This window comes from Periplaneta americana, chromosome 16, assembly GCF_040183065.1.
Source record: "Periplaneta americana isolate PAMFEO1 chromosome 16, P.americana_PAMFEO1_priV1, whole genome shotgun sequence".
Taxonomy (NCBI): Eukaryota; Metazoa; Arthropoda; class Insecta; order Blattodea; family Blattidae; genus Periplaneta; species Periplaneta americana.
In genome coordinates, this window is record NC_091132.1 from 120,800,576 (window position 1) to 120,824,556 (window position 23,981).

Sequence of the window (23,981 nt, forward strand, 5' to 3'; positions counted from 1 at the left end):
CCTGACCATCTCAAACGTCTGGATTTAATGTTCCTAATTATGTCAGGTGAAGAATACAATGCGTGCAGTTCTGTATTGTGTAACTTTCTCCATTCTCCTGTAACTTCATCCCTCTTAGCCCCAAATATTTTCCTAAGCACCTTATTCTCAAACACCCTTAATCTCTGTTCCTCTTTCAAAGTGAGAGTCCAAGTTTCAAAACCATAAAGAACAACCGGTAATATAACTGTTTTATAAATTCTAACTTTCAGATTTTTTGACAGCAGACTGGATGATAAAAGCTTCTCAACCGAATAATAACAGGCATTTCCCATATTTATTCTGTGTTCAATTTCCTCCCGAGTATCATTTATATTTGTTACTGTTGCTTCAAGATATTTGAACTTCTCCACCTCTTCAAAAGATAAATTTCCAATTTTTATATTTCCATTTCGTACAATATTCTCGTCACGAGACATAATCATATACTTTGTCTTTTCGGGATTTACTTCCAAACCTATCTCTTTACTTGCTTCCAGTAAAATTTCCGTGTTTTCCCTAATCGTTTGTGGATTTTCTCCTAACATATTCACGTCATCTGCATAGACAAGCAGCTGATGTAACCCGTTCAATTCCAAACCCTCTCTGTTATCCTGGACTTTCCTAATGGCATACTCTAGAGCGAAGTTAAAAAGCAAAGGTGATAGTGCATCTCCTTGCTTTACCCCACAGTGAATTGGATACGCATCTGACAGAAACTGACCTATACGAACTCTACTGTACGTTTCACTGAGACAAATACAAAAAATAAATAAATAAAATAAAATGTAGCAGGAGCGGAAGTGAGGAACATGGAAGAATGTATAATTTTGCGTTAAATCTCACTTCCGAATTTATGGATTTTACATAGAACAGTAGAACTTGGAATGACATTTTTATTTATTAAATATTATTTTGGTGTTATACAGTTTCGGTAAGTCAGCATGGTACATGTTTCAAATATAGAGGCTACATATTTCTTATTTAAATGTTCCATATTTTACAAAGAAAAAAATACAACACATACACTGTAATTAACTAACATATATATTCTCAAATTTGTATACATGATTGTGTTTGGTGGACTTTTATAAACTGTCAAAAATGTCCAGCATTCAGACAAACTTAAAAACAGGATTTGTGAAAATATCACAGCAATAGTGGCAAGTAAAATAACTGAAAATAAAATAAACGGACACATTAATTTTGGTATTTTCAACAATTCCCACCACAAAAGTATTTTTTTCCTAATGTTTGAAAGAGCAGAAATATATATGTATATTGCTCTAGTTTGTCATCGGCGACTTTATGATTGACAAAAATATCTTATCAGCACCTGTGCGACGTAATATCAGTCTTCTTAACAAAATATAAGCACAACACTTTACATAATCTTGCTTTTTATATACACTATAAACACAACCATACCTCTTGCAAGCAAGCTGAATGGTTTATCATGATTCTATGTCACTCTTTATACAGAATTCATCAAGTTTAATATGAATAAAACTACTTAATTCAAAAACATATTGCCTTAAAAATAAATAGTACATTTGTGAATAAAATGTTACAATATCTTTTTATTACAGGGAAGTTATTTTTCTTAATTCAAACTCATATCTTTCATATTTTCTGAAAATGCTTCGCACATACTTCAACAACGTTGTTTGCATATCTATAATTCTTTTTTAAAGTGCGTGTCACTGAATTTAAAGTTTAGGTACATTCGCAAAAGCTTAAACTTGAATTAATTACTTTCCATTGCCTATATATACATTTTTGACTGAGCTCTTTTATTGCTGCATCAAGATTTTCCATTAGAACGACAATCTTATTGCGCACTCCAGTTCATTACATATTTTTAAGAACTTTTTTGTTTCTTAACATTCTGTTATGTGATCGTAAATGCACATCACTAAATTTCAAGTTTAGGTATATTTATAAAGACTCAAATTTGAATTCATAATGAAGTCCGTACGCACACTTCAGTCTGAGTTCTTTGAATATTGAAACAAGACTCATTTTTAATCAATAACATTCTGTGCAAGTTAATGAACTTCGTAATTTTGAAAATGAACTTATCCCTGTACATATTCTTTTGTGTATCCGTAAATATTCTGGAAGTGTGTTCTAGAATTCCAAGTTATGTATGTTCATAAAGGCTAAACGCCTAAATTGACGATTTATCATAAACTTGTGTGTATATTTTTGTCCGAGCTCTTTGAATGTTAAATCGAGATTAAATTTCAATTAAGATTATGCCTATACCCATTGCAGGTATTTATCTATTATCTAAGTACAATGCACATAAAACATTGCCATTTAACAACAGTTTACGTCTTGTGAAACTGTCACATGGCTGTTTACATGTATTCTCAAGGCTTTTAATCCAGATTATACATGAAGAAGCGATATAAAAACAAAGTGGCTAAAATAATATTCAAGCATACATCCTAAGGTATATTTTGTGTCTGTATGCGACATATATTTTGAACATAAATAAAGCTGGAATTTGATCATTAATTTAACATTTTCAAATAGCTCAAACTATTGTCTTAAAGGAGAAAAATTAATTTGTATCTTGCAATAAACTATTACTTCATGTAAGTAATTGGTTATGTCTGTTACGATTTGAGCACATTTCATTATTTTTCTACAAAAGATAAAAGAAAGACATTTTTTCAATACATATTAACTCAAAACAATATATTAGAAATATGTCTTTCCAAATATTTTTATTTAAAAAGTCCTGCACAGCCTTTTGTTCAGAATGCTGTACACTGCTTTTCACCTATGATCAATGATCACAGTCAAATGGCTCTTACTCTCATCTGTCATTATTACAAACGGGGAGGGGGATATTTTTTCTTCTAAGAAAAATATTCATCAAGTTTTCTAGGCCAGGGCTGAGGCTGGTAATGAACTGTGTTTTGGTTTCATTTTATTGAGAAAAACTTTTATGCAGCCATTAAAATCAGCACTAATAAGGACATAACCTCCACAGCCTTTCGTGCGTTGAGCTACAACTGGGTCTTCTACTTTTAAAGACTGATTGGTGTCTGTTGTTCCCTCCTGATCTTCAATCTGTCTTATAATATTATCTGGATTAGGAGCAAATACAGCACAGGTAACCACAGCGTTATGAGCCTTGATTCCTTCCCAAAAATCATTCCTGTCTCTACGAACTGATGAGAATTTTGAATAATCATGGTGCGTTTTCCATATGTAAATACATTGATTTTCAGATCCACTAATAATATATTTTCCGTCATGACTGAAACTAGCTTTTATCTGACTGCTAACATTGACGTAACCTTTGTATTTACAGGAAAGGTTGAGGTCCCGGAGGTCATACAGTCGAATGCGGCTGTCGTTGGAAGTGACAAGAATCTTGTCTTCACCTGGCATCGGTTCAATACCACTGATCTTTCTCCCTGTTGAGTTCTTCCCACGTGTTGATCGAACATGTATTTGCGTGTGGTACTTCAGTTGGTCAGTATTGTAAAAAATACAACGGCCGTCATATGACCCCACAACAGCAAATTTACCATTCTGGCAAAAATTTGCAGCAGTAATGAGTTTTGTCTGACCGTCCACCTCGTTCCACACTGCTACTTTCTTATCAGGAATGTTCCACAGACGTAGTTTTCCATCCAGAGAGCCGCTAAGAAAATAGCGGTCGTCTCTAGGATGGAAAGCAATGGCTGTCACAAAATCAATGTGTTGGAAGCAACAAAGACATTCTTTCCTTGATATATGCCACAGTCTTACAGTTTTATCCATCGAAGACGACAAAACAAAGTAATTCTTGGACCATGACACATCTAATAAATCTGATGTATGACCTGTGTAAGTGCAGAAAGGTTTTGGCATAAATGGACTTCGATCATCACTTTTCATGTCGGCAAATGCAGCATTCGGATCTTCTGCTGAATGTTGTGATACCAAGGACTCTTGAGATGGTGTTGGAGAAACCTTTTCTGCATTATATTTTGTTCTCATATCCTATAACAAAAAGAAATATTGTTACAAATAATTTTTAATTAAACATTTAGACAAAAAATTAGAGAAACATTTTCTGCATCACAGTTTGTTCTTGTATGCCCAAATGTTGGATGTCTACAAACAAATGTACGAATTGTATCATGTAAGTAATGAGGGCATGAGCTATTCCATCTCAAATCAACCGAAATGTAGAGAAAATTGACTTTACAATTTCTAAATACAATAAAACTTTTTTTTTTGTACGTAGAGAACTGTGATACAATACTTTGTGCAAAGTTTGACTCATCAGAACTTCATAGTGTTTAAATTAATAATATTTAAATTTATCGTATTTTCATAAAATTAGCAACTTTAAACTGTTGTAGCTCCGAAACCCTTTCACCCAATGATCAGAATCATGGTTTATTTTGATGCTGAGAAGTTAAAGTTTATATTGACATATAAACATATTTTCTTACTTTTTATGGAAATGGAGAAATTTAGATTTTTCCTCATTAAGACGCCTTTGCCAAGGAAAAAATATTTTAAAAGTATATAGTTAGATTCCGCTTTGAAAGTACAAATAAACACATATTTTTTACTGATGGCAAGTTGATAAGAATGTATTGAAAATATCAAATAAAGGAAATAAATAGTACGCGCATGAACTAACCAGCTGACCGTGAGGCGAGAGCTAGCCGAGGTAAGCAAGGCCAGGAGACATAAACACGTGATGTGTCATCTAGCAGTCATGACTGTGCTAGCTTTATCACAGGTTTTCATAAACACAGGAGTACAATGACGCCCAATGCTTGCTTATCTTCAGCTCTTGGGTTGTGCGTGCGGTACTGCGCCGTTCAAGACTAGGCGTGTGAAAATAATTTATTTCTGTGGCCGGGAGGAAAAAGGTCTGAAGTCAATCTTTGGTGAAAATGAGAATTTAAAATATTCTGAAAGCGGAAACAATTCTCTACAATCTGGTAAAATGGTTAAAGTCAAATAAGACTCCTGACTGGATTTATAGAGCGTTACTAAATGTCTAAGTACTTTTTGAATCAAGCACACACAGAATAAAGGACTTAAGAATATTTATTTTAATATTTTATTCCTTTTTAAATTATAAAAATCTCCTTTTCACAAAAAATTGACTTAAGACCTTTTTCCTCCCGGCCACAGATTTAATACCCTCGAAACTTATTGCTGTACCACTAAACAAACAATGCCGAATCCCTCTTAATAATGCAAGGTTTTTTCTCAATATTTTTTTACATTTTTACAAATTAGCAAAAAGCCTAAAAGTAAGTAAAATCAGATTATCTGTCTTCTGTATACAATAAAAATAATGATTACTTCTTAACATAACCTACCAAATGTCAGCTTCAAAATAAGCTCTCGTTCAATGTTCTGCAATAAATGGTTCCAGAGTTCTGAGCACTGAAAGAGGCTTGTTTTTATAAAATATGCTAAATTTGTTGGTCAATAATACGAAAACCGTTTGACTTTCGATAGTATATTTTTGAAAATGCACTCTCCTCAGCACCTTGTATAAATAGGGAAAAAAATTAGAGTATAAAAAAATGCGAGGTTTTTTACTGATCGATTTCATATGGAATAGCCCACATAGAAACTTCATTGATAAACATCAGCAGTAGAACCTATTAAGTTTTAACAAAATATTACTAGTTTTTCACATATACTCTTTAGATGAATCACGTACTAAACAGTGCTAACGAAATTACAACAAATGTGATCTCATACATAACAAAAGATTAGATTATAGCTTAAAACTTAAATATGAGATTATTATTATTCCATTCAGAGAATTGCTAAATGTCTATTGACATCTCTTGCCACTAAAGGTCTCATCTGGTGCAGGAATGGAGGAGGTACAGGCCGAGATCTGCAAATGGTTCTTTTTGGTGGGATACAAAAGGGAGTACATATGCAACAATGTGTCAAGTTCTTAGATTTTAGCCTCTGCCAATGTAATTCAGGATCTTCCAACACCAAAGAGGAATGTATCTTTTCCAATCGTCTTTTTTTAATTAGTTTATTTTACGATGTTTTATCAACTGCAATGGTTATCTAGCATCTGAATAAAATGAAGGTGATAATGCCAGTGAAATGAATCTAGGGTCCAGCGCCAAAAGTTAACCAGCATTTGCTCTTAATGAATTGAGAGAAAACCCTGGAAAAAACCTCAACCAGGTAACTTAACCCAACCGGGATTTGAACCCAGGTCTGCTCATTTCACAGTTAGACATGTTGTTACTCCACAGCAGTGGACTTTTCCAATAGTCAGACAGCTTTGAAAGCAATGAAAACAACGAAAAATTTATGTGTGACATCCAGGTGACGAATGGGATTGCTACTAAGAGATCAATAAGCTGTTTACTGATTTATACATGGTCAGGGAATTTCATTGCAGATACTCTTCATTGTCATATCTATAATGTTCTACTGAGAACATTTCATTTTCCACATTTGCATACCTTATATTATACACTGTATCCAGCTTAAAACAGCGATAAAAGACATTGTTGTAACTGAAAATATATATGACAAACAGACATCATTCTACCGAGATTTGGTAGTGCACCTCTTGTAAGTTATGTAACAATGATGTGGCTGTCATGGACTCTTAACTAGATTGAAAAATAAACAAAATGTTAATTTTGTTTTATAAAGCTACAGCCATATGAATGCTTCAGGAGAAAATCTCTGGTGTTCTTTGCTCAGTAGAAAAAAAGGTGCCTTGTCAGAGAAACAGACACGACCCAAAAATGAGAGCTGTCTTCGTCAAGACACTCTTAGCAAAAGCCAGCCTTCTAACTTTATCTTCTGCTGTGATCAGCAGATTTTATATATTCGCAGATATAGCATTTTGTACAAAACATTATTAATTATACTGAAGGAAGTTGGAAGTTGCAATCTTTGTTGTCGATTTTATTTTCTTAGGCTTCTTGTAAACGAGTTCGAATCCATTCAGTGTCTTTCTTCTTCAATACATTTTCGCTTGGAATGCTTACTAGTTTTTGGCAAAAAAAACTTCCAGCTTGCTTAAACTTGTCATTATTCTCTTGAAATCAGGAATAAGATTGTGTCTGAAGGTTTAACTCCCTAAGAAACTGCCACTGTACATAATTAACAGACTTTATCTCTGCTAACCAAACAACACACAAGATTTTCTACTGATGCATGCATGTGGCTGTAGATTTATAGAATTAACAGTTTGTTTATTTTTCAGTCTAGTTACGACTCAATGACAACCACATAATTGTTAAATAAATTGAAAGAGGTGCTCTACCAAACCTCGATAGAATTATTTATATTCATTGCATACATTTTCAGCTATAACCATTCTTTTATTTATATTTTTTATATATTTTGATGTACCGAAGTACATATGATATTTCCATGCAGATATTCTGCGTCATCATATGATGAAAGAGTGATGGAACGGAGAAAAATTCTCTCCGGCGCCGGGATTTGAACCCAGGTTTTCAGCTCTACGTGCTGATGCTTTATCCACTAAGCCACGCCAGATACAACCCCGACGCCGGTTAGAATCGTCTCAGATTAAGCTCCATCTCTTGGGTTCCCTCTAGTGGCCGCCCTCTCCACTACGTCATAGATGTCTATGAACGCAGGACCGAAGTCCATACATGTGTTGAGGTGCACTCGAATGAGTGACTGGTTGGCCGGGATCCGACGGTATGGGCGCCGTCTTAAATCACAAAGTGATTTATTACGCATATCATACATATTTTGATGTACCGAAGTACATATGATATTTCCATGCAGATATTCTGCGTCATCATATGATGAAAGAGTGATGGAACGGAGAAAAATTCCGTTCCATCACTCTTTCATCACATTCTTTTATTGCTGTTTTAAGCTGGACACAGTGTATTTAAGAATAACAAGTATTTTCTGCACTACAATTTGTGCTTATATTCTGAAATAAAATGGAAAAAGAATTAAATTCCTATTAATAATCTCTATCTTTTAAATTAGTATGGATTCCACTAAAAAATGGGAGAAAAATTTAATCATTGTAGTTTGTGCACATAATCTAAAATATAACAAGTATTATCTGTCATTTTCTATTAATAATTTCTAATTTTTAAACTCAACATAGCATTCTCACCAACGAATCAAAATTTCGAAAATAATTTAACATCTTTATATTTTTTTCTTAATTTGGTATAATTTCCATATTAAAAATTAGACCAAGAAACCACATTTAATTGTAGTTTGTTTTATAGAATTAAAAGTAATTCAAATATTGTGTTATATTCAGCAGGGCTATCTTCGATATGGGGCTACAGCCCATGGAGCATGGGGGGAGCAAAACATAACAAGTAAAAGATATGAAAGACAACCTGGAATTGCCCATTGTACAAACCATCACCATTATCAGTCATTATACAAGCTTGTTGTAATAAGATTGCATTCTTATTTCTAATCAGTTATTATGCTATAGAACAACTGGCAATAAATTTATATTTAAAATATAGGTAGGTGTTGACCAAGGGAGGAAGAGTTTTCCTTGAGTCATGGTTATTTCTTATGAAAAGACAGGATCCTGATGTTCATAGAAAGAGAAAAATGAGGAAAAAGGGAGAAAGATTAGAAGGGGGAGTAAAAGTAGAGGTCCATACTTGTGGAGTAACGGTTAGCGCGTCTGGCTGCGAAACCAAGTGGCCAGAGTTCGATTCCCGATTGGGGTAAGTTACAGTACCTGGTTGAAGTTTTTTCCGAGGTTTTCCCTCAATCCAATATGAGCAAATGCTGGGTAACTTTCGGTGCTGAACTCTGGACTCATTTCACCGGCATTATCACCTTCATCTCATTCAGACGCTAAGTAACCTAAGACAGCGTTTCTCAAACTTTTTTGCAGTGCAGACCACTTTTTCAAGTCAGAACAGTTCTGCGGACCACCTTACTTTTGTTCCCTTCAAAAGCAAATTCATAATTTTTGTAGCATATTTTAATACCAGTATACTTACTGTATATTTTAAAAAAGAATTAATTAATTAAAATTAATTTATTTCAATTAATTTTATATTACTATTAACTAATTAAGTTAATGTTAATAGAAGAAAAGTCATTTTGGTTTTTTTTTTTTATAATTCAAGGTACTAGAGTTTGGATAATCTTTAACTAATTAACTAAAGAAAATAAATAAATGTTGGTACTCGCATTAATGAGAAGAATAAGCCTGCCGATTCTTCCACAGTTGTTCTATACTTGGATGTATGCTGGTAAGTTTAAGTCGGAGATAGTCACATACATCATCTTTTTCGGTACCGGTACTTTGTTTTTATTAGAGTTAGTGATGAAAACCCTTTCTCACACAGATATGTAGAAGCAAACTGAATTATAATCTCTAAAGCATCATTGTACACTTCACTATATTCTCCTTTCACTTGTAACAAGGTCCAGAAATTAAACACACCTTCCGCTTCGAATTTCATTTTAAGTGCGGTGTCATTCGAGAGTTCAATTAACTGTTCTCTTTCACTCAATGAAAGTTTGTTACTTTCAATATCACAATGAAAGTGATCACGGACCCATGAAAATTCGTCATATTTACTTGGAAAATAAGTTTCAAATTGTGACCTCAGAGCTGTATTATTGATTATGACATACAGTATGTGACCATTTCAATGTGCAGACTGGGTGTCGGCAAAACTATTTTTTTAGTAGGTTATTTTACGACGCTTTATCAACATCTTAGGTTATTTAGCGTCTGAATGAGATGAAGGTGATAATGCCGGTGAAATGAGTCCGGGGTCCAGCACCGATAGTTACCCAGTATTTGCTCATATTGGGTTGAGGAAAAACCCCAGAAAAAACCTCAACCAGGTAACTTGTCCCGACCAGGAATCAAACCTGGGCCACCTGCTTTCATGGCCAGATGCGCTAACCGTTACTCCACAGGTGTGGACAGGACAAAACTATTAAGAATGTTATAAATACATGAATAGGTTCGGTACTTTGGTCCTCTGTTATGAATTCTGGTGGTCCCTGGCTGGGTTACAGGCACCAGATGAGCTATAGTGTGATACGCAATTCGTTTGAATTTTATTTTTTCTTCTGTCTTTTTTGAAGGACCCCAACGGCAGACCTCGAGGACCACAGGTGGTCCGCAGACCATAGTTTGAGAAATGCTGACCTAAGATATTGATAAAGCGTCGTAAAATAACCTCCTAAAAAAAAGTAGGGAAGACGATGCAGAAGAAAGGGATAAAAAAGAGGGGAATGAAGGAAGCAAAGTAACAAGAAATCTCCATACAACAACAATTTTTCACAATTCCAAACTAAAATATATATATATATATATATATATATATATATATATATATATATATATATATATATATATATATATATATATATATATAATTTGAACTGGTAATGGAAATTACGAGAAAACGGCTCAACAGATTTTAACGAGTGACCCATCATTTTGAAGCTTGGCATCCAAAGATTTTCAGGAAAATAGTAACTTTCAGTGAAGCGTTAGCTTTCCTACATAATTTTCCTATTTTTCAAAATCCATCTTTTGTCAGTTTTGAGAACTAATTCAGAATAAAACACGAAGGCCATGACTTGCAGGATTGCTGACATATTTAGAGTTCAGATGACTCAGATTCTTTCACAAATCTTCATTTGTGTAATTTTTTGATAACGTATAAAAATAACTTACAGGTCTGATTCTCTGGTCTGTAGTTTTCCGAGTACAGCTGTGTATTGGATATTAAGAACTACAAAACTTAAGAATGTTTGATGACATTATTACCATTAAAAATGAAATATTATAGTTAATGCAATTATACACATAATACTATACTGATGATATGAAAGTGAAACTTTTTGGGGTTTATATAAGTAGACGAAGAGAAACAATATTTTATATTAGACCTTCATTTCTATAATTTACTGAGTAACAGTACATATATTTACTGGAAACTTATAACACTTACGTAAGATAACAATATTCTTATTAAAAATGAAATACTTTTACAGTTATTAATCAAGTGATGTGGGTCTTTTCCATATATTTAATGGTGGTGTGGTATAGATATTTATATGTCTGATTTTCTCATTTTCCTTGGTAGTAATTGAGTCATGCTTCCTATTTTAGCTGCGTCTTTAAACTACATCAAAATTAATTTCATATTTCTTTGGTTTAATGAATTAGATTTGTAATCGCTGCCAAGCATATTTAGTTGTAGGGAAAATAGCAGGCCATTTCACTTCTTGCTACCGTGATGAGTAAGTTTATTTCCCGCAACCAACAACGAATGAAACACTGAAACTGCTAATTATTTACGATGAACAATTTTATTTAGAGCGCATGTAAGATTCTACAGCTCTGACATATCATTCACCTCATTTTCCGCATCTCAGCAATAGATTCCTCACAACAGCCTATATTACTGAAAATAAACGGGATAACATTCATTGTTACACAAATTAATCCAGCTGTATTTGGTAGATCAGTATTGTCTGGAAGAAGCCCAAAAATTACAATTCCTAAGAAAAGACCAAAAGGTATTATTTACTGATAAAATAAGAGACTATAAGATTTTGTAATCTCTTGATCACCTCAGCAAGATGTCTTAGTGGGAAAAAGTGATTCTGCCCTCTACATTTCAAGGTAGTTCACGAAACATGCAGCAGCTATACCAAGATGCTAAGTCTTTTGTTCAAAGCATGACAAACCTTACATTTTCTTAACTTTCACCTACAATCCGCAATGACCTGAAATAGCTGCAGCATTACTCCCACATGAAAAACTCACTGATCGTCCTGACATTGTTACTTAAGTTTTCGCATTGAAACTCAAGAACTGAAGACAGATAGATTCAAGGTAAAGTATTTGGCAAAAAAGAAACATTCAGATGGAGTATGTTTCACTATTAGGGAAGCAAATAACTTTCGAAATGTCTGGTATTCTTCATTGAAAATAAATCTGAACAATTTTTATTTGAACTTCTTATGGACTTAGTGCTGCACAGGGCACTAGTTTACATATAAGAGCAATGAAAGAAAAGAGTGAAGCAGAAAACCTTATATTACCTGGAAGTAGGTGAAGGCATTGCGCACTACCCACACACGCAATACTCGATCTTGGCCAGCAGTAGCTAAGAGTCTCCCACATGATGAGAACTTCATACACCAAACTGGACCCACGTGTTCTCCACCCAGATCTTGCACGTGCTGTAAACTATCAAATTCATAAGGTCCCTTATGGCTTCCAGATGCTTTCAGTTTAATATACTGCTCTTCTGGGTAAACGTCATCCACAATATCCATTACATCTTCTTTGTGCCGGGCATGGGATACTTCCTGAGCAATTGATTTCGCCTTATTCATAGTTTTCTTTAGCTTAGAACCAAACATTTTTTTCAATTGTGCTGCTCGACTTATCTTGTTGACATCAACCTCCTCACCAGATGGTACTTCTAGTTTCTTACTATCAACACTCTCTTCATCAGACTCCTTTTCTCGTTTCTCCAGGCTTGTATTGCTCACATACTCAGAAGTAAGCCTCATGATATGCAACGAGAGTGGATTTATGCACTGAGGTAACTTATCTTCAGCAATACTAAGTGGTACACGTTCTCCTGTATCCAAATTAAGGACTGTAACTTGTTCCAAGATTTCCTGCACATAAAAAGAAAACAAAATCTTAATATCGAGTTTTGAAGTCCTCTGATAACTAAATGTGAATGAAAATGTTTTTAAAACAGGTATTGTTAATAAATTTATTATTTAAACTACTTATGACTATCGAAAATACAGTGTAGATAAATTTTTACAAAGCATGTTATTTGATAGCTCATGGAGGAAGTTTTATTTGTAAAGAAATCGTGAGATTTACTCCTATATTTCAAGGTATGATAATTAATATATAATATAATATAATTAAATATGTACCAAACCTACATGCACATAGAATTATTCCAATTCCGAAACAACTAAGTAAACTAAAAGAACTCCAAAAGGAAATAACATTTCAATGGATACCTAGTCACTGTGGTATACCTGGAAACGAGAAAGTCGATAATATTGCAAAACAGGCAACATATTTGCAACCAAGACCTCTTCAAGTGATATCTCTATCCAATGCTTTTACTTCAGTAAAGTCTCATTTTACAAACCTATGGATTAACAATTGGCTCTCTTCTGACAAAGGAAAAATTTTACAGTCTGTACAAAAGAAACCAAATGATCTGGAAATGTACAAAAACTTGCCAAGACATTTTTAACAAGAGCCAGAACAGGTCACAATTGTACCTACACCGATTTCACATTTCTGATAATCCTACTTGTCTGTGGTGTAATAATCATGATGAAGATCTGGAACACATTCTGCCATACTGTCCATCCATAAATCACAAAAGAAGTAAATTAAAATCATCAGTACTGGTTGCAGAAGGCACAGCCCTGCAGTATATATTCACTACACCCCAACTCTGGCAACTAGCTACAGGCATCTATAATGAACACCGATCAAAATACCCCTCATTTCTCGTGAAAAACAACAACTTAATAGACTACAGTGGACTATAGTGGACTTTATGTTGTCAGCAAACAGCTGGATACATTAGGAAGATTGATTGATAATTAATTATGTTTATTTATGACAGTATATTTTTCTGTAATGAAGTCTCAACTGGGAAGCACCGGTACCACCACTGTCACCACATACCATCATCATTATTAAGTCTTACAAATTATGTATTCTATTCTGTAGCAGTTGAATTCACAGATTCAGGGCAGATATTTATGACTAGAGGGGTCTGATTATTCTACGCTCAGTTGCCAGGAATAGGCATATGTAACGAGCCCAACAGAGTGCAACTCCTCTGGTCATACCTACCTGCCCTGATAATGGAACATGTATGTAGCTCCGAAATGCTGGAAATGTTAAATTCCAGGACATGGTGGAATACCCAAAACTTTATTTCTGATATTAAAATTGCTGTTTAAACAAGTAATGTGTATCTATGCATAGAGTTTAATAGCCTATATCTACAAGTGTGTGGCCGGGAGGAAAGAAGTCTTAAGTCAATTTTTTGTGAAAATGAGATTTTTATATATTCTGAAAGGGGAAACAATTCTCTACAATCTGGTAAAACAGTTAAAGTCAAATAAGACTTCTGACTGAATTTATAGGGAGTTACCAAATGTCCTAAGTACTTTTTGAATCAAGCACACACAGAATAAAGAAAGGACTTAAGAATATTTAATACTTTTCAAACATCACATGTTTACTTTCCATGCTTCCCTATTAAAAAGGTCTAACTTGTATTTTAGCTATTTTATCACATGCTGATGCCCTTTCCTTTTAAAACTTTAAGCACCAGGTAAACAGTCCTATATTGTTTAAGCCCTATTTTGCATTCCTAATAATTTACATTTCTCATTTATTTTGACACGAAAAAGGTCTTACGTTTAAATAGTCTCTTCTTGTCAGTTTGGGTTGGTAGTCTTAAAAGGGCTTAAGTGCGGCTATTTTTGGAAATAATCAAGGAAATTGTTAAATGAGCAACATTACCTATTTTAGAAAAAATATAAACAAATAATACCCAGGAAAAGCCTCTTGATTAAAATAACTCTATAATTGACACCAATTTCAATCTTTCTACTGCTCTCCTGAAAAGTATAAAATTTTTACTTAAGATCTTTTTCCCTCCTGGCCACAGAAGTAGACAATGTAGACTACGTAATCTATTTTTTAGCTCGGTGAATTTGAGTCTGTGCAATGCAAGTACAAAATAAATACATGGAAATACGAGGCGCATCCAGAAAGTAAGTTTCCCTATTAAAAAAAAAAAAAAAAAAAGAACACACACTTTCAGGAAAACATTTATTGGCAACAGGTACAGCAATGTTTCAGCTATTTTTCAACATAGCCACCATCAGAATTGAGACACTTGTCGTATCGTGGGATCAACTTTTGTATCCCTCTGTCATAGAACTCTGCCGCCTGTGAATGGAACCAGAGTGTGACAGACGTCTTCAGCTCGTCGTCGTTGCCAAAACGCTCACCGGAGGACAGGAATTTCTTGAGGTACAAGAAAACGTGAAAATCGCTGGAAGCAAGATCAGGACTGTAGGCTGGATGATCAAACTACTCCCAGCCAAATTCCGTCAAAACAGCTGCCGTGCGCCGAGCCGTATGTGGACGAGCATTGTCATGGAGGAGCACAACACCTGCAGTAAGCATTCCACGCCTCTTGTTTTGAATGGCACGTCGCAATTTTCGCAGTGTTTCACAGTAATGGTCAGCGTTCACTGTTTCACCTCTTGGAAGGAAGTCAATGAGCAGAATGCCCTTCCTGTCCCAGAACACCGTGCACATCACTTTCCGTACCGACAGCATCTGTTTGAATTTCGTCCTGACCGGAGATCCACTATGCCACCAATGCATTGACTGCTGCTTGGTTTCCGGGGTGAAGTGCGAAATTCAAGTCTCATCGCCCATGACGATCCTGTCGAGGAACTCGTCGCCGTCATTGTGATACCGTTGCAGAAATGTCAGTGCTGCTCCTAAAAGTTGCATTTTGTGTTCGGGTGTCAGGTTTTTCGGCACCCACCTGGCACACACTTTTTTGAACAGCAGGTGCTTAGTGACAATCTCATGCAACAAGGATCGCGATATCTGTGGAAAATGGCTGCTCAGCTCCATAATCATGAAGCGATGGTTCTCCATGATGCACTGCCGCACCAGCTCAACACGATCATCATTGATGAGGGACATTAGCCCACTGCGCTCTTCATCATGGACACTTTGACGACCTTCGGAAAACAGCCTACACCAGCGACGCACCATCTGCTTACTCATGATGTTCAGCCCATAGACCTGACAGAGCTGCCGATGAATTTCAATTGGCGCAATGCTTTGTGCATTAAAGAACTTTATCACCGACCGAACCTCGCAGGCGGCGGGAGAAGGAATAAGAGCTTCCATTTCGGACCACTGCTGCCACACTACTGGCACCAGGCGGGACCTGTCCGGCTGGCATATGATTGATACATCATAGATCTGTTACGCATGCACAATTGACACGGCTAATTACGTTTACTTTCAAGGGGAAAAAATCGGGAAACTTACTTTCTGGATGCGCCTTGTACTTATTACAAGTGACAATGCATTTAAGGAAGTAAAACCAGCTGCCAAAGGATTAAAATTTGACTATGAGTTTCTTGTTGAGGTACAAGATAACGTTTGCCCTTTTGGTCCAATTTGTACACTAATAACTCTTCTCAGAAACCAGGCACTTCAACTGCAGATACAGTACATTTGTGGTTGGACCTCAAAATTCCCAGCTAATTTCTGAAGTTGGCAAATAATATGGAATCAAAGAAAGAAATGATCATTAATAATTAAACTCTGACTGTTTTCTAATGCCAGGCGTTTGACAATAAAGTCATCTGACCTCTTGCACTTCAATATTTTTCAAAGATATTGTCATGGTCAGCCACTGAAGCACAGATTTGGAGATGTTCCGAATCCATTTCTTGGTCTGAGTTGCACAATGGACAAAATGCACAAATAATGTAGTGATGCCCAACTTTCGCTGTCAAGTAAAAATTTTCAGAAAGTACAAGATTTGCTATCAGATAAGTTGAATCATGAAGGAATAAACAGTCCTTATGAGTTTCAACAAAGAACTGGGATGTTAAAAAAATATCACTAACCCAAGTGTTTCGGAGTATGGGTAAACTTCATCATCAAGCTTTATCTAATTTAGCTTTGAAATTTCAGAAAACACCTGCTTCTTCTGCACAAGTGTAACGTGTATTTTCTAACTGGTCATACATCCAGAAATCATACAGATTTTGGAAGATCATCAAAACTACAGCACATCTATTATATTCACAAAATGATAGATAACAGTGATGCTGTCGACATTTGCCATGTTCCTGAAGCTTTAGATAAGTGGTCCGAAAAAATGAATAACTTTGCTCCTCCCCAGAATCCAGCCATTCAAAAAGACTGGGATGAGATTATTGCAGGTCAAATACTTGATTCCCTTATTTCCTCTTTCACATCTGACAAGGACATCGCTCATATTAAAGCTCTCCAAGAGAAGGAATCTGGATCTTGGCTCCATGCTCTGCCTTCCTCCTATGTTGGTACCTTGATGGACGGTAAATCTTTCCAAATCGCTACTGCATTGCGTCTGGGCTGCAAAATTTGCCATGTACACCAATGTATATGCGGAGAGACTGTGGATTCTTTTGGACACCATGCCTTAAGCTGTGCCAGAAGTAAAGGTCGCATTCCTAGGCATTCTGCTATTAATAACATCATTAGTAGATCTTTAATCTCCTGTGACATTCCAACTCTTCTTGAACCATCTGGTATTAGCCGGTCGGATGGTAAATGACCTGACTGCTTGACATTAATTCCTTGGTGCAAAGGTAAATCACTCATCTGGGATTTTACATGTGTAGATACATTAGCCCTTTCCCATTTAAAATCTTCTGTCAATTGTGCTGGATCTGCTGCTGAATCCGCTTATCATGCTAAATGAAGTAAATATGAACATTTAACATCAAATTACATCTTCGTCGCTTTTGCAGTTGAGACCTTTGGTCCATGGTGTAGAGACGCTAAAGATCTACTGACCCAAATTGCTACATGCCTACTGTCCCATACCGGCGATCCTAGATGTATCAATTTCCTTCATCAACGCATTGGAATAGCGGTTCAGCAAGGGAATGCTACCTCCATCCTGGGATCATTTCCTAACTCTATTTCGATGGCTGAGTTCTTTCTCATTTAATGTGTACCTGCTTCAGCACAGGAAGAAAGTTCACAAGAAGATAACTTCCATGAAGAAAGGAAAGAGGAGTCTGATCTTTAATGAAGCCATGATCTTCAGTGTGCCCGCTTACACATTACAGCAGTCAACGCAAACCACGCAACGAAGATTCAATTAAGTATTGGTAGGCCTACAATAGTTCTATTCGGACACAAGTATTGAACAGTGCAGATAATTACTGAAAATATTTAATGCTAATGTTACTTTGTAAAAAAAATAAGTATAAAGTTGTCGTGTACACAGTATAATTAATATAATAAGTATGTATGATTTTATTCATATTTCACGAGCAATGCCTTATTGGTGTCCAGTTATGATGTTCAAACCTATCTTCGGACAGTTGACTAAACAACAACAATATAGGCCTAATATGTTCAAAACATTTTGCTGAACATAAAGTGGAAAAGAAAAGTTCAATTTTGTAGTTATTTATTGATTTGGTTTCTCATAAAACAATAAAACTACATTTTACATATATTCACTGATAGATTACATAGTGTAATAAAAAAAAAGCCATGCAGACTACACGTAGAAAACATGCATATGACTTGAGGCTTTCTCAGCATTTGATGTAGAATAACTCTTCTCGGGTTCTCAGCCAGGTGAGTTGGAGATTTGCTTCCAAGCTTTTGATGGCTAGCTCTGCCATCTTCTTCAGGGAATGAAGTGATGTGGGACCATGTCTAGCCGGTATATATGCAATAGTAGGGCTTCCCGCTGCGGGCCAATCAGGAGCTAGTTCCTAGTCCCGACCACCAGGCGCATTCTGAATGGTGGAAGTGATAGCCAATCAGGAGCTAATTGCTGTGCCCGACTGTCTGCTGTGTGCTGGTGATCGAAGCGTATTGATGGTAGGTTACCATGCTGTACTCAGCTGTAGACCCTGTCTCTGTTGAAACTATTGCCATCTAGTTGGACAAACCACCCGCAGAAGAACAAGAGGAGATGAAGGGCATGGCATACATCCCTTTCTATGGCCCCATCTCGGGCAAGATTGGCAGACTGCTAAGAAAACACAGGATTAAGACCATCCATAAGCCGCCCACAAAGATCCAGAATTGCTGAGACCAGTTAAGGACGACCTTGGTCTTAGGACACCTGGTGTCTACAAAATACCTTGTGAGTGTGGGAAATGCTACATTGGGCAGATGGGACGCACCATTATGGAACGCGGCAAGGAACATCAATGCAGCATAAGACTATATTACCCCGATAAGTCTGCAGTAGCCCAACACAGCCTAGAAACAGGTCACAAGATAGATTTCGGCGCCACCACCATCTTGGACAAGACATCAGGTTACTGGGACTTGGTTATCAAGGAAGCCATCGAAATCCAGCTAGATGGCAATAATTTCAACAGAGACGGTAGTCTACAGCTGAGTACATTGAAACCTGCCATCAATACGCTTCGATCACCAGCACACGGCAGACAGTCAGGACCAGCAACTAGCTCCTGATTGGCTACTGCTTCCACCAACCACAATGCGCCTGGCGGTCGGGACTAGGAATTAGCTCCTGATTGGCCCGCAGCGGGAAGCCCTACTTTTGCATATATACCGGCTAGACATGGTCCCACATCACTTCATTCCCTGAAGAAGATGGCAGAGCTAGCCATTGAAAGCTTGGAAGCTAATCTCCAACTCACCTGGCTGAGAACCCGAGAAGAGTTATTCTAAAACATGCGTAAATGCAATATTAGGGTCTACAGCACTTCTTTAAACTGTTCCTATACCATAATCAAGGTCTTAATTAAGTAAATATTGTCTTAAAAGAGTTAATTCTGTCTTCAAATTTAAGGGTGATTTTCAGAGTTCTTTACGAATAAAAGCAAAAGCTTACTTTAATTTTTTCTATTAATCTTTCTTCTCCCAACTATAATCATATTTAATGTCATATTAAAATATAGGGAGGCCGAAATGTATTATATACTGCTTCTTTCTTTTGTTTTTAATACACATAGATATTGCTTCCAAACTTTAAGGCTGGATTTTGTAATGATATTTTATAGCAAATCATAATTACAGATTGGATTTATGCCCAATATGCATGTTACATGTAACACTCTGTAACATGTTCAAAAGTAACATTCTAGGACGAATATGCCTTAATCAATGATTCTACATTAATATGGTTGTGCACACAGGCACACATCTGAAATGAAGCTTACTGTCATTTTTTTAAAGAAAAATCCATATCTCACTAATATTTCATGTTTTGCAACATCACATCATATAACAATATCAAAACATAAACGACCGAAACATTTCTTACCAGATCACTAAGCTGTTTTCCTGAGTCAGTTCTTGTCCTTACAAACATGTTCAGTTGTGACATCATTCCTTGTTCATCTCCTGCTGAGCGTCTTCTCTCCTTAGAACCTCTAGGACTTAGAGCCTTTTTCCGAGTCCCCACACTGGAACGTCCAATACTGTTGCTACTCATGGAGCCTACTGGGCTACTAGATGCATGACTTGATTTGGTACTCAGAAGTTCAGCTTTTAATCTTTCCAATCGCTCAAGCTCTTCAGAGGAAGGCCCTTCTGCTTTTGCTCTGTCTTCATCCTATATAAAAAAAATACATTTATTCAGTTTGTAAAAAGACACGAATATGAGATTCGAGAATTTATGGCTATAAGGAAGAGTAATATAAACTTTAAAGCTATCTTATTTGGAACACCAAAAATCATACCATCCAGTCAATCAGCCAAGTTTAATATTGAAAAGAACCATATAATGAAACAAAGAGGCAAATATAGTACCAAAAGGATTGAAGTATGGTGTCAGTCCAATGCAGAAGCAAAATCATTCTCTGTAATATAAAAAAAAAGAATAAATTCCATGTTTCATTAGGTAGTACATTTAAAGACCGAGAATTAAAACGAAAAGGCAACATTAATGAAAGACAGAGACACTCTAAAAATTTTACGATGGAACTCTAGGTCTTTAAGAAACAAAATGGATTTCGGAATATGTATGATAAGACTTTCTTGTGTTAAATTCTAACGTACTTTGTTTACATGTTTCGACCTTTTATGAGTCATCCTCAGAAATGGTCGTTGTTGGTCTTGGCGCCTCTTGTTTTGTTTCCTGTGAGGGTGTGTTCGTGTGGTACAACTCAATTTCAGAACACACACACTCTTTGACTCTACATTATACCACACGAACACACCCTCACAGGAAACAAAACAAGAGGCTCCAACACCAACAACGACCAGTTCTGAGAATGACCCATAAAAGGTCGAAAAATGTAAACAAGGTATGTTAGAATTTAACACAAGAAAGTCTTATCATACATATTCCGAAGTGATACAGTGTTAAAAGTTGTGTAATCAAGATGTATAAAATGGATTTATTACAGCTAAAAGTTCAAGACAAAAAGCCTTCTACTAAGGTTGGATAAAAAGTAATGCCAACAGTTCGTTGTTTCTGACATGGCTTTATTCACAGGGGTACAACATTTACGTACCTTCTATACAGCCACCCCCCTTATTTATTACCTTTTGCCAAATGTTTGGAAGGTGTCGTACACTATCAGCACGTCCATCTTTGTTGATGTTTCGTATTGACCGCCCTATAGCACGGATAAGTTCATATCTGGTATTGTACTGGGTCCCTCGCAGTGGTTCTTTCACTTTGGTGAAAAGATCGTAATCGCATGGACTCATATCGGGTGAGTACGGTGGATGTTCCAGAATCTCCCATTACCAGCAGCGCAAGAGGTCCTTGACAGCAGCAGCGGTATGACACTCATGAAGAATGATGGGATTCTGTACCACCAAGTGTCGTCGTTTTCTCCTGAGGGCTAGACGAAGGTAGTGCTGCAAGAACCTGCAGTAGTAGTCCGTGTTTGCCGTCTGCCTTGGAGGTACAGCATGGTGCAGTATTACCCCAACAATGTCATACGCCACAATGAATATCACCTTCACAGCACTTTGTGTAGGGCACACTTTCTTCGGACGAGAAGAACCTGGATGCTTCCATTCATTTGATTGACGTTTCAAGTTTGGTTGGTTCGTATGAGCGAGCCCAGGTTTCGTCCATAGCGATGATTCGTCCAAGAAAGTCGTCATCTTTCCTTTGGTACCGGTCCAACAAGGCCTGTGCGATTGCATAGCGGTGCCATGGTTAAAACTCGGAAATTTCATGGGGTATCCAACGCCCTGTAATTTTGCGGTAACCCAGAATGTCTTGTAGAATGTGCAGCACAGTTTGACACATACTCCGACTTCCGCTGCTAACTCACGCGCAGTCCATCAGCGATCAGCATCCAACAGGGAAGCAAGGAGTTGAACTGTGTTGTCCTCCATGCTGGGTCGTCTTGTACAGAGGTTGTCCTGAACGGCATCCCTGTCTTCTTGGAATGCTTCTACGACCTCGTGTCACTTCAATTTTGACCCAGGAACGTTGCTCTAGTTTTGTAAACATGGTCTTAGGGAGCTCGCACTATCCCTCTGAAAGTCAACGTTCTACACACTGCAGTAGATTGACAGAGTACTGTCGCTGCTGGCTGCACTAACTCATCTAACAGTCCTTGTTCATGTCCACACAGCTGGCAGCTCTCGAACGCACCATCATCACGTGACAGCAGTGTTGCCATAACTTTTTATCCAACCTATGTATAATATGTATACAAGAATCTTTTCAGATTGATGATATTTTAAAATTTTACAAATTTACTGGCAACAAAATTTTTAATCTTTTTTGTGAAGATAGAGCCAGTGGAGTGTTGCTACTATGATCCACAACTCCTTTCATGTAATTGAATCTAAATAACAATTTAAAGGCCAAATTAAATAATGGATGTATAATATTATGTTACCGGTACTGGCAATTGAAATTTGTAAACAGGTTTGAAATTGATTTTTAGATGTGCACATGGCGAGAAGTACTTGATGTCACGTCAGTACGACGCCAAGTCTTCACCTAAGAAAGAACTGGACATGACCATGAACTCCATGCAGAGTCAAGCCTGATTATTAGCGACTGCATACATCACAGTCAGCTTCCAATTATTAAATATAAAATCACTGCTTTCAAATGAGTTTCATTTGCTGCCATTTCATTTTACTTTTTTTTTTTCAATTTCTGTTAGTTAATCATTTATTATCACTTTTTTTGAAGTCGTACAAAATTTTGTCCAATATTCTTTTGAGAATATTAACTCCATATGTAGATGAAATTATTGGGGATCATCAGTGTGGTTTTAGGCATAATAGATCAACTATTGACCAGATATATTTTATTCGACAGATAATGGAGAAAAAATGGGAGTATAAGGGTACAGTGCATCAGTTATTCATAGATTTTAAAAAGGCATATGACTCAGTTAAAAGAGAAGTATTATATGATATTCTTATTGAATTTTGTATTCCAAAGAAACTAGTTTGATTAGTTAATATGTGTCTCAGTGAAACATACAGCAGAGTTCATATAGGTCAGTTTCTGTCAGATGCCTTTCCAATTCACTGTGGGCCAAAGCAAGGAGATGCATTACCACCTTTACTTTTTAATTTTGCTCTAGAGTATGCCATTAGGAAAGTCCAGGATAACAGAGAGGGTTTGGAATTGAACGGGTTACATCAGCTGCTAATCTATACGGATGACGTGAATATGTTAGGAGAAAATCCACAAACGATTAGGGAAAACATGGGAATTTTACTTGAAGCAAGTAAAGAAATAGGTTTGGAAGTAAATCCCGAAAAGCCAAAGTATATGATTATGTCTCGTGACGAGAATATTGTACGAAATGGAAATATAAAAATTGGAAATTTATCCTTTCAAGAAGTGGAAAAATTCAAATACCTGGGTGCAACAGTAACAAATATAAATGATACTCGGGAGGAAATTAAATACACAATAAATATGGGAAATGCCTGTTGAGAAGCTTTTATCATCCAGTCTGTCAAAAAATCTGAAAGTTAGAATTTATGAAACAGTTATATTACCGGTTGTTCTATATGGTTGTGAAAATTGGACTCTCACTTTGAAAGAGGAACAAAGGTTAAGGGTGTTTGAGAATAAGGTGCTTAGGAAAATATTTGGGGCTAAGAGGGATGAAGTTACAGGAGAATGAAAAAGTTACACAATACAGAACTGCACGCATTGTATTCTTCACCTGACGTAATT

General features: G+C 36.3%; 1 protein-coding gene across 2 annotated transcripts in view; it reads right to left on the reverse strand.

Moving 5' to 3' along the window:
• Positions 1-900: 900 nt before the first annotated feature.
• Positions 901-23,981, reverse strand: part of LOC138691175 (WD repeat-containing protein 44) — a 76,734-nt gene continuing 53,653 nt past the window's right edge. For both annotated transcript variants that reach the window (XM_069812947.1, XM_069812946.1), the window contains 3 exons: positions 20,127-20,417; positions 12,094-12,681; positions 901-4,023 (listed from right to left, as the gene is read on the reverse strand). In XM_069812947.1, coding sequence (XP_069669048.1) covers positions 2,914-4,023; positions 12,094-12,681; positions 20,127-20,417 — 1,989 coding nt within the window. In that variant the 3' untranslated portion in view covers positions 901-2,913. The remainder of the gene's footprint in view (positions 4,024-12,093; positions 12,682-20,126; positions 20,418-23,981) is intronic.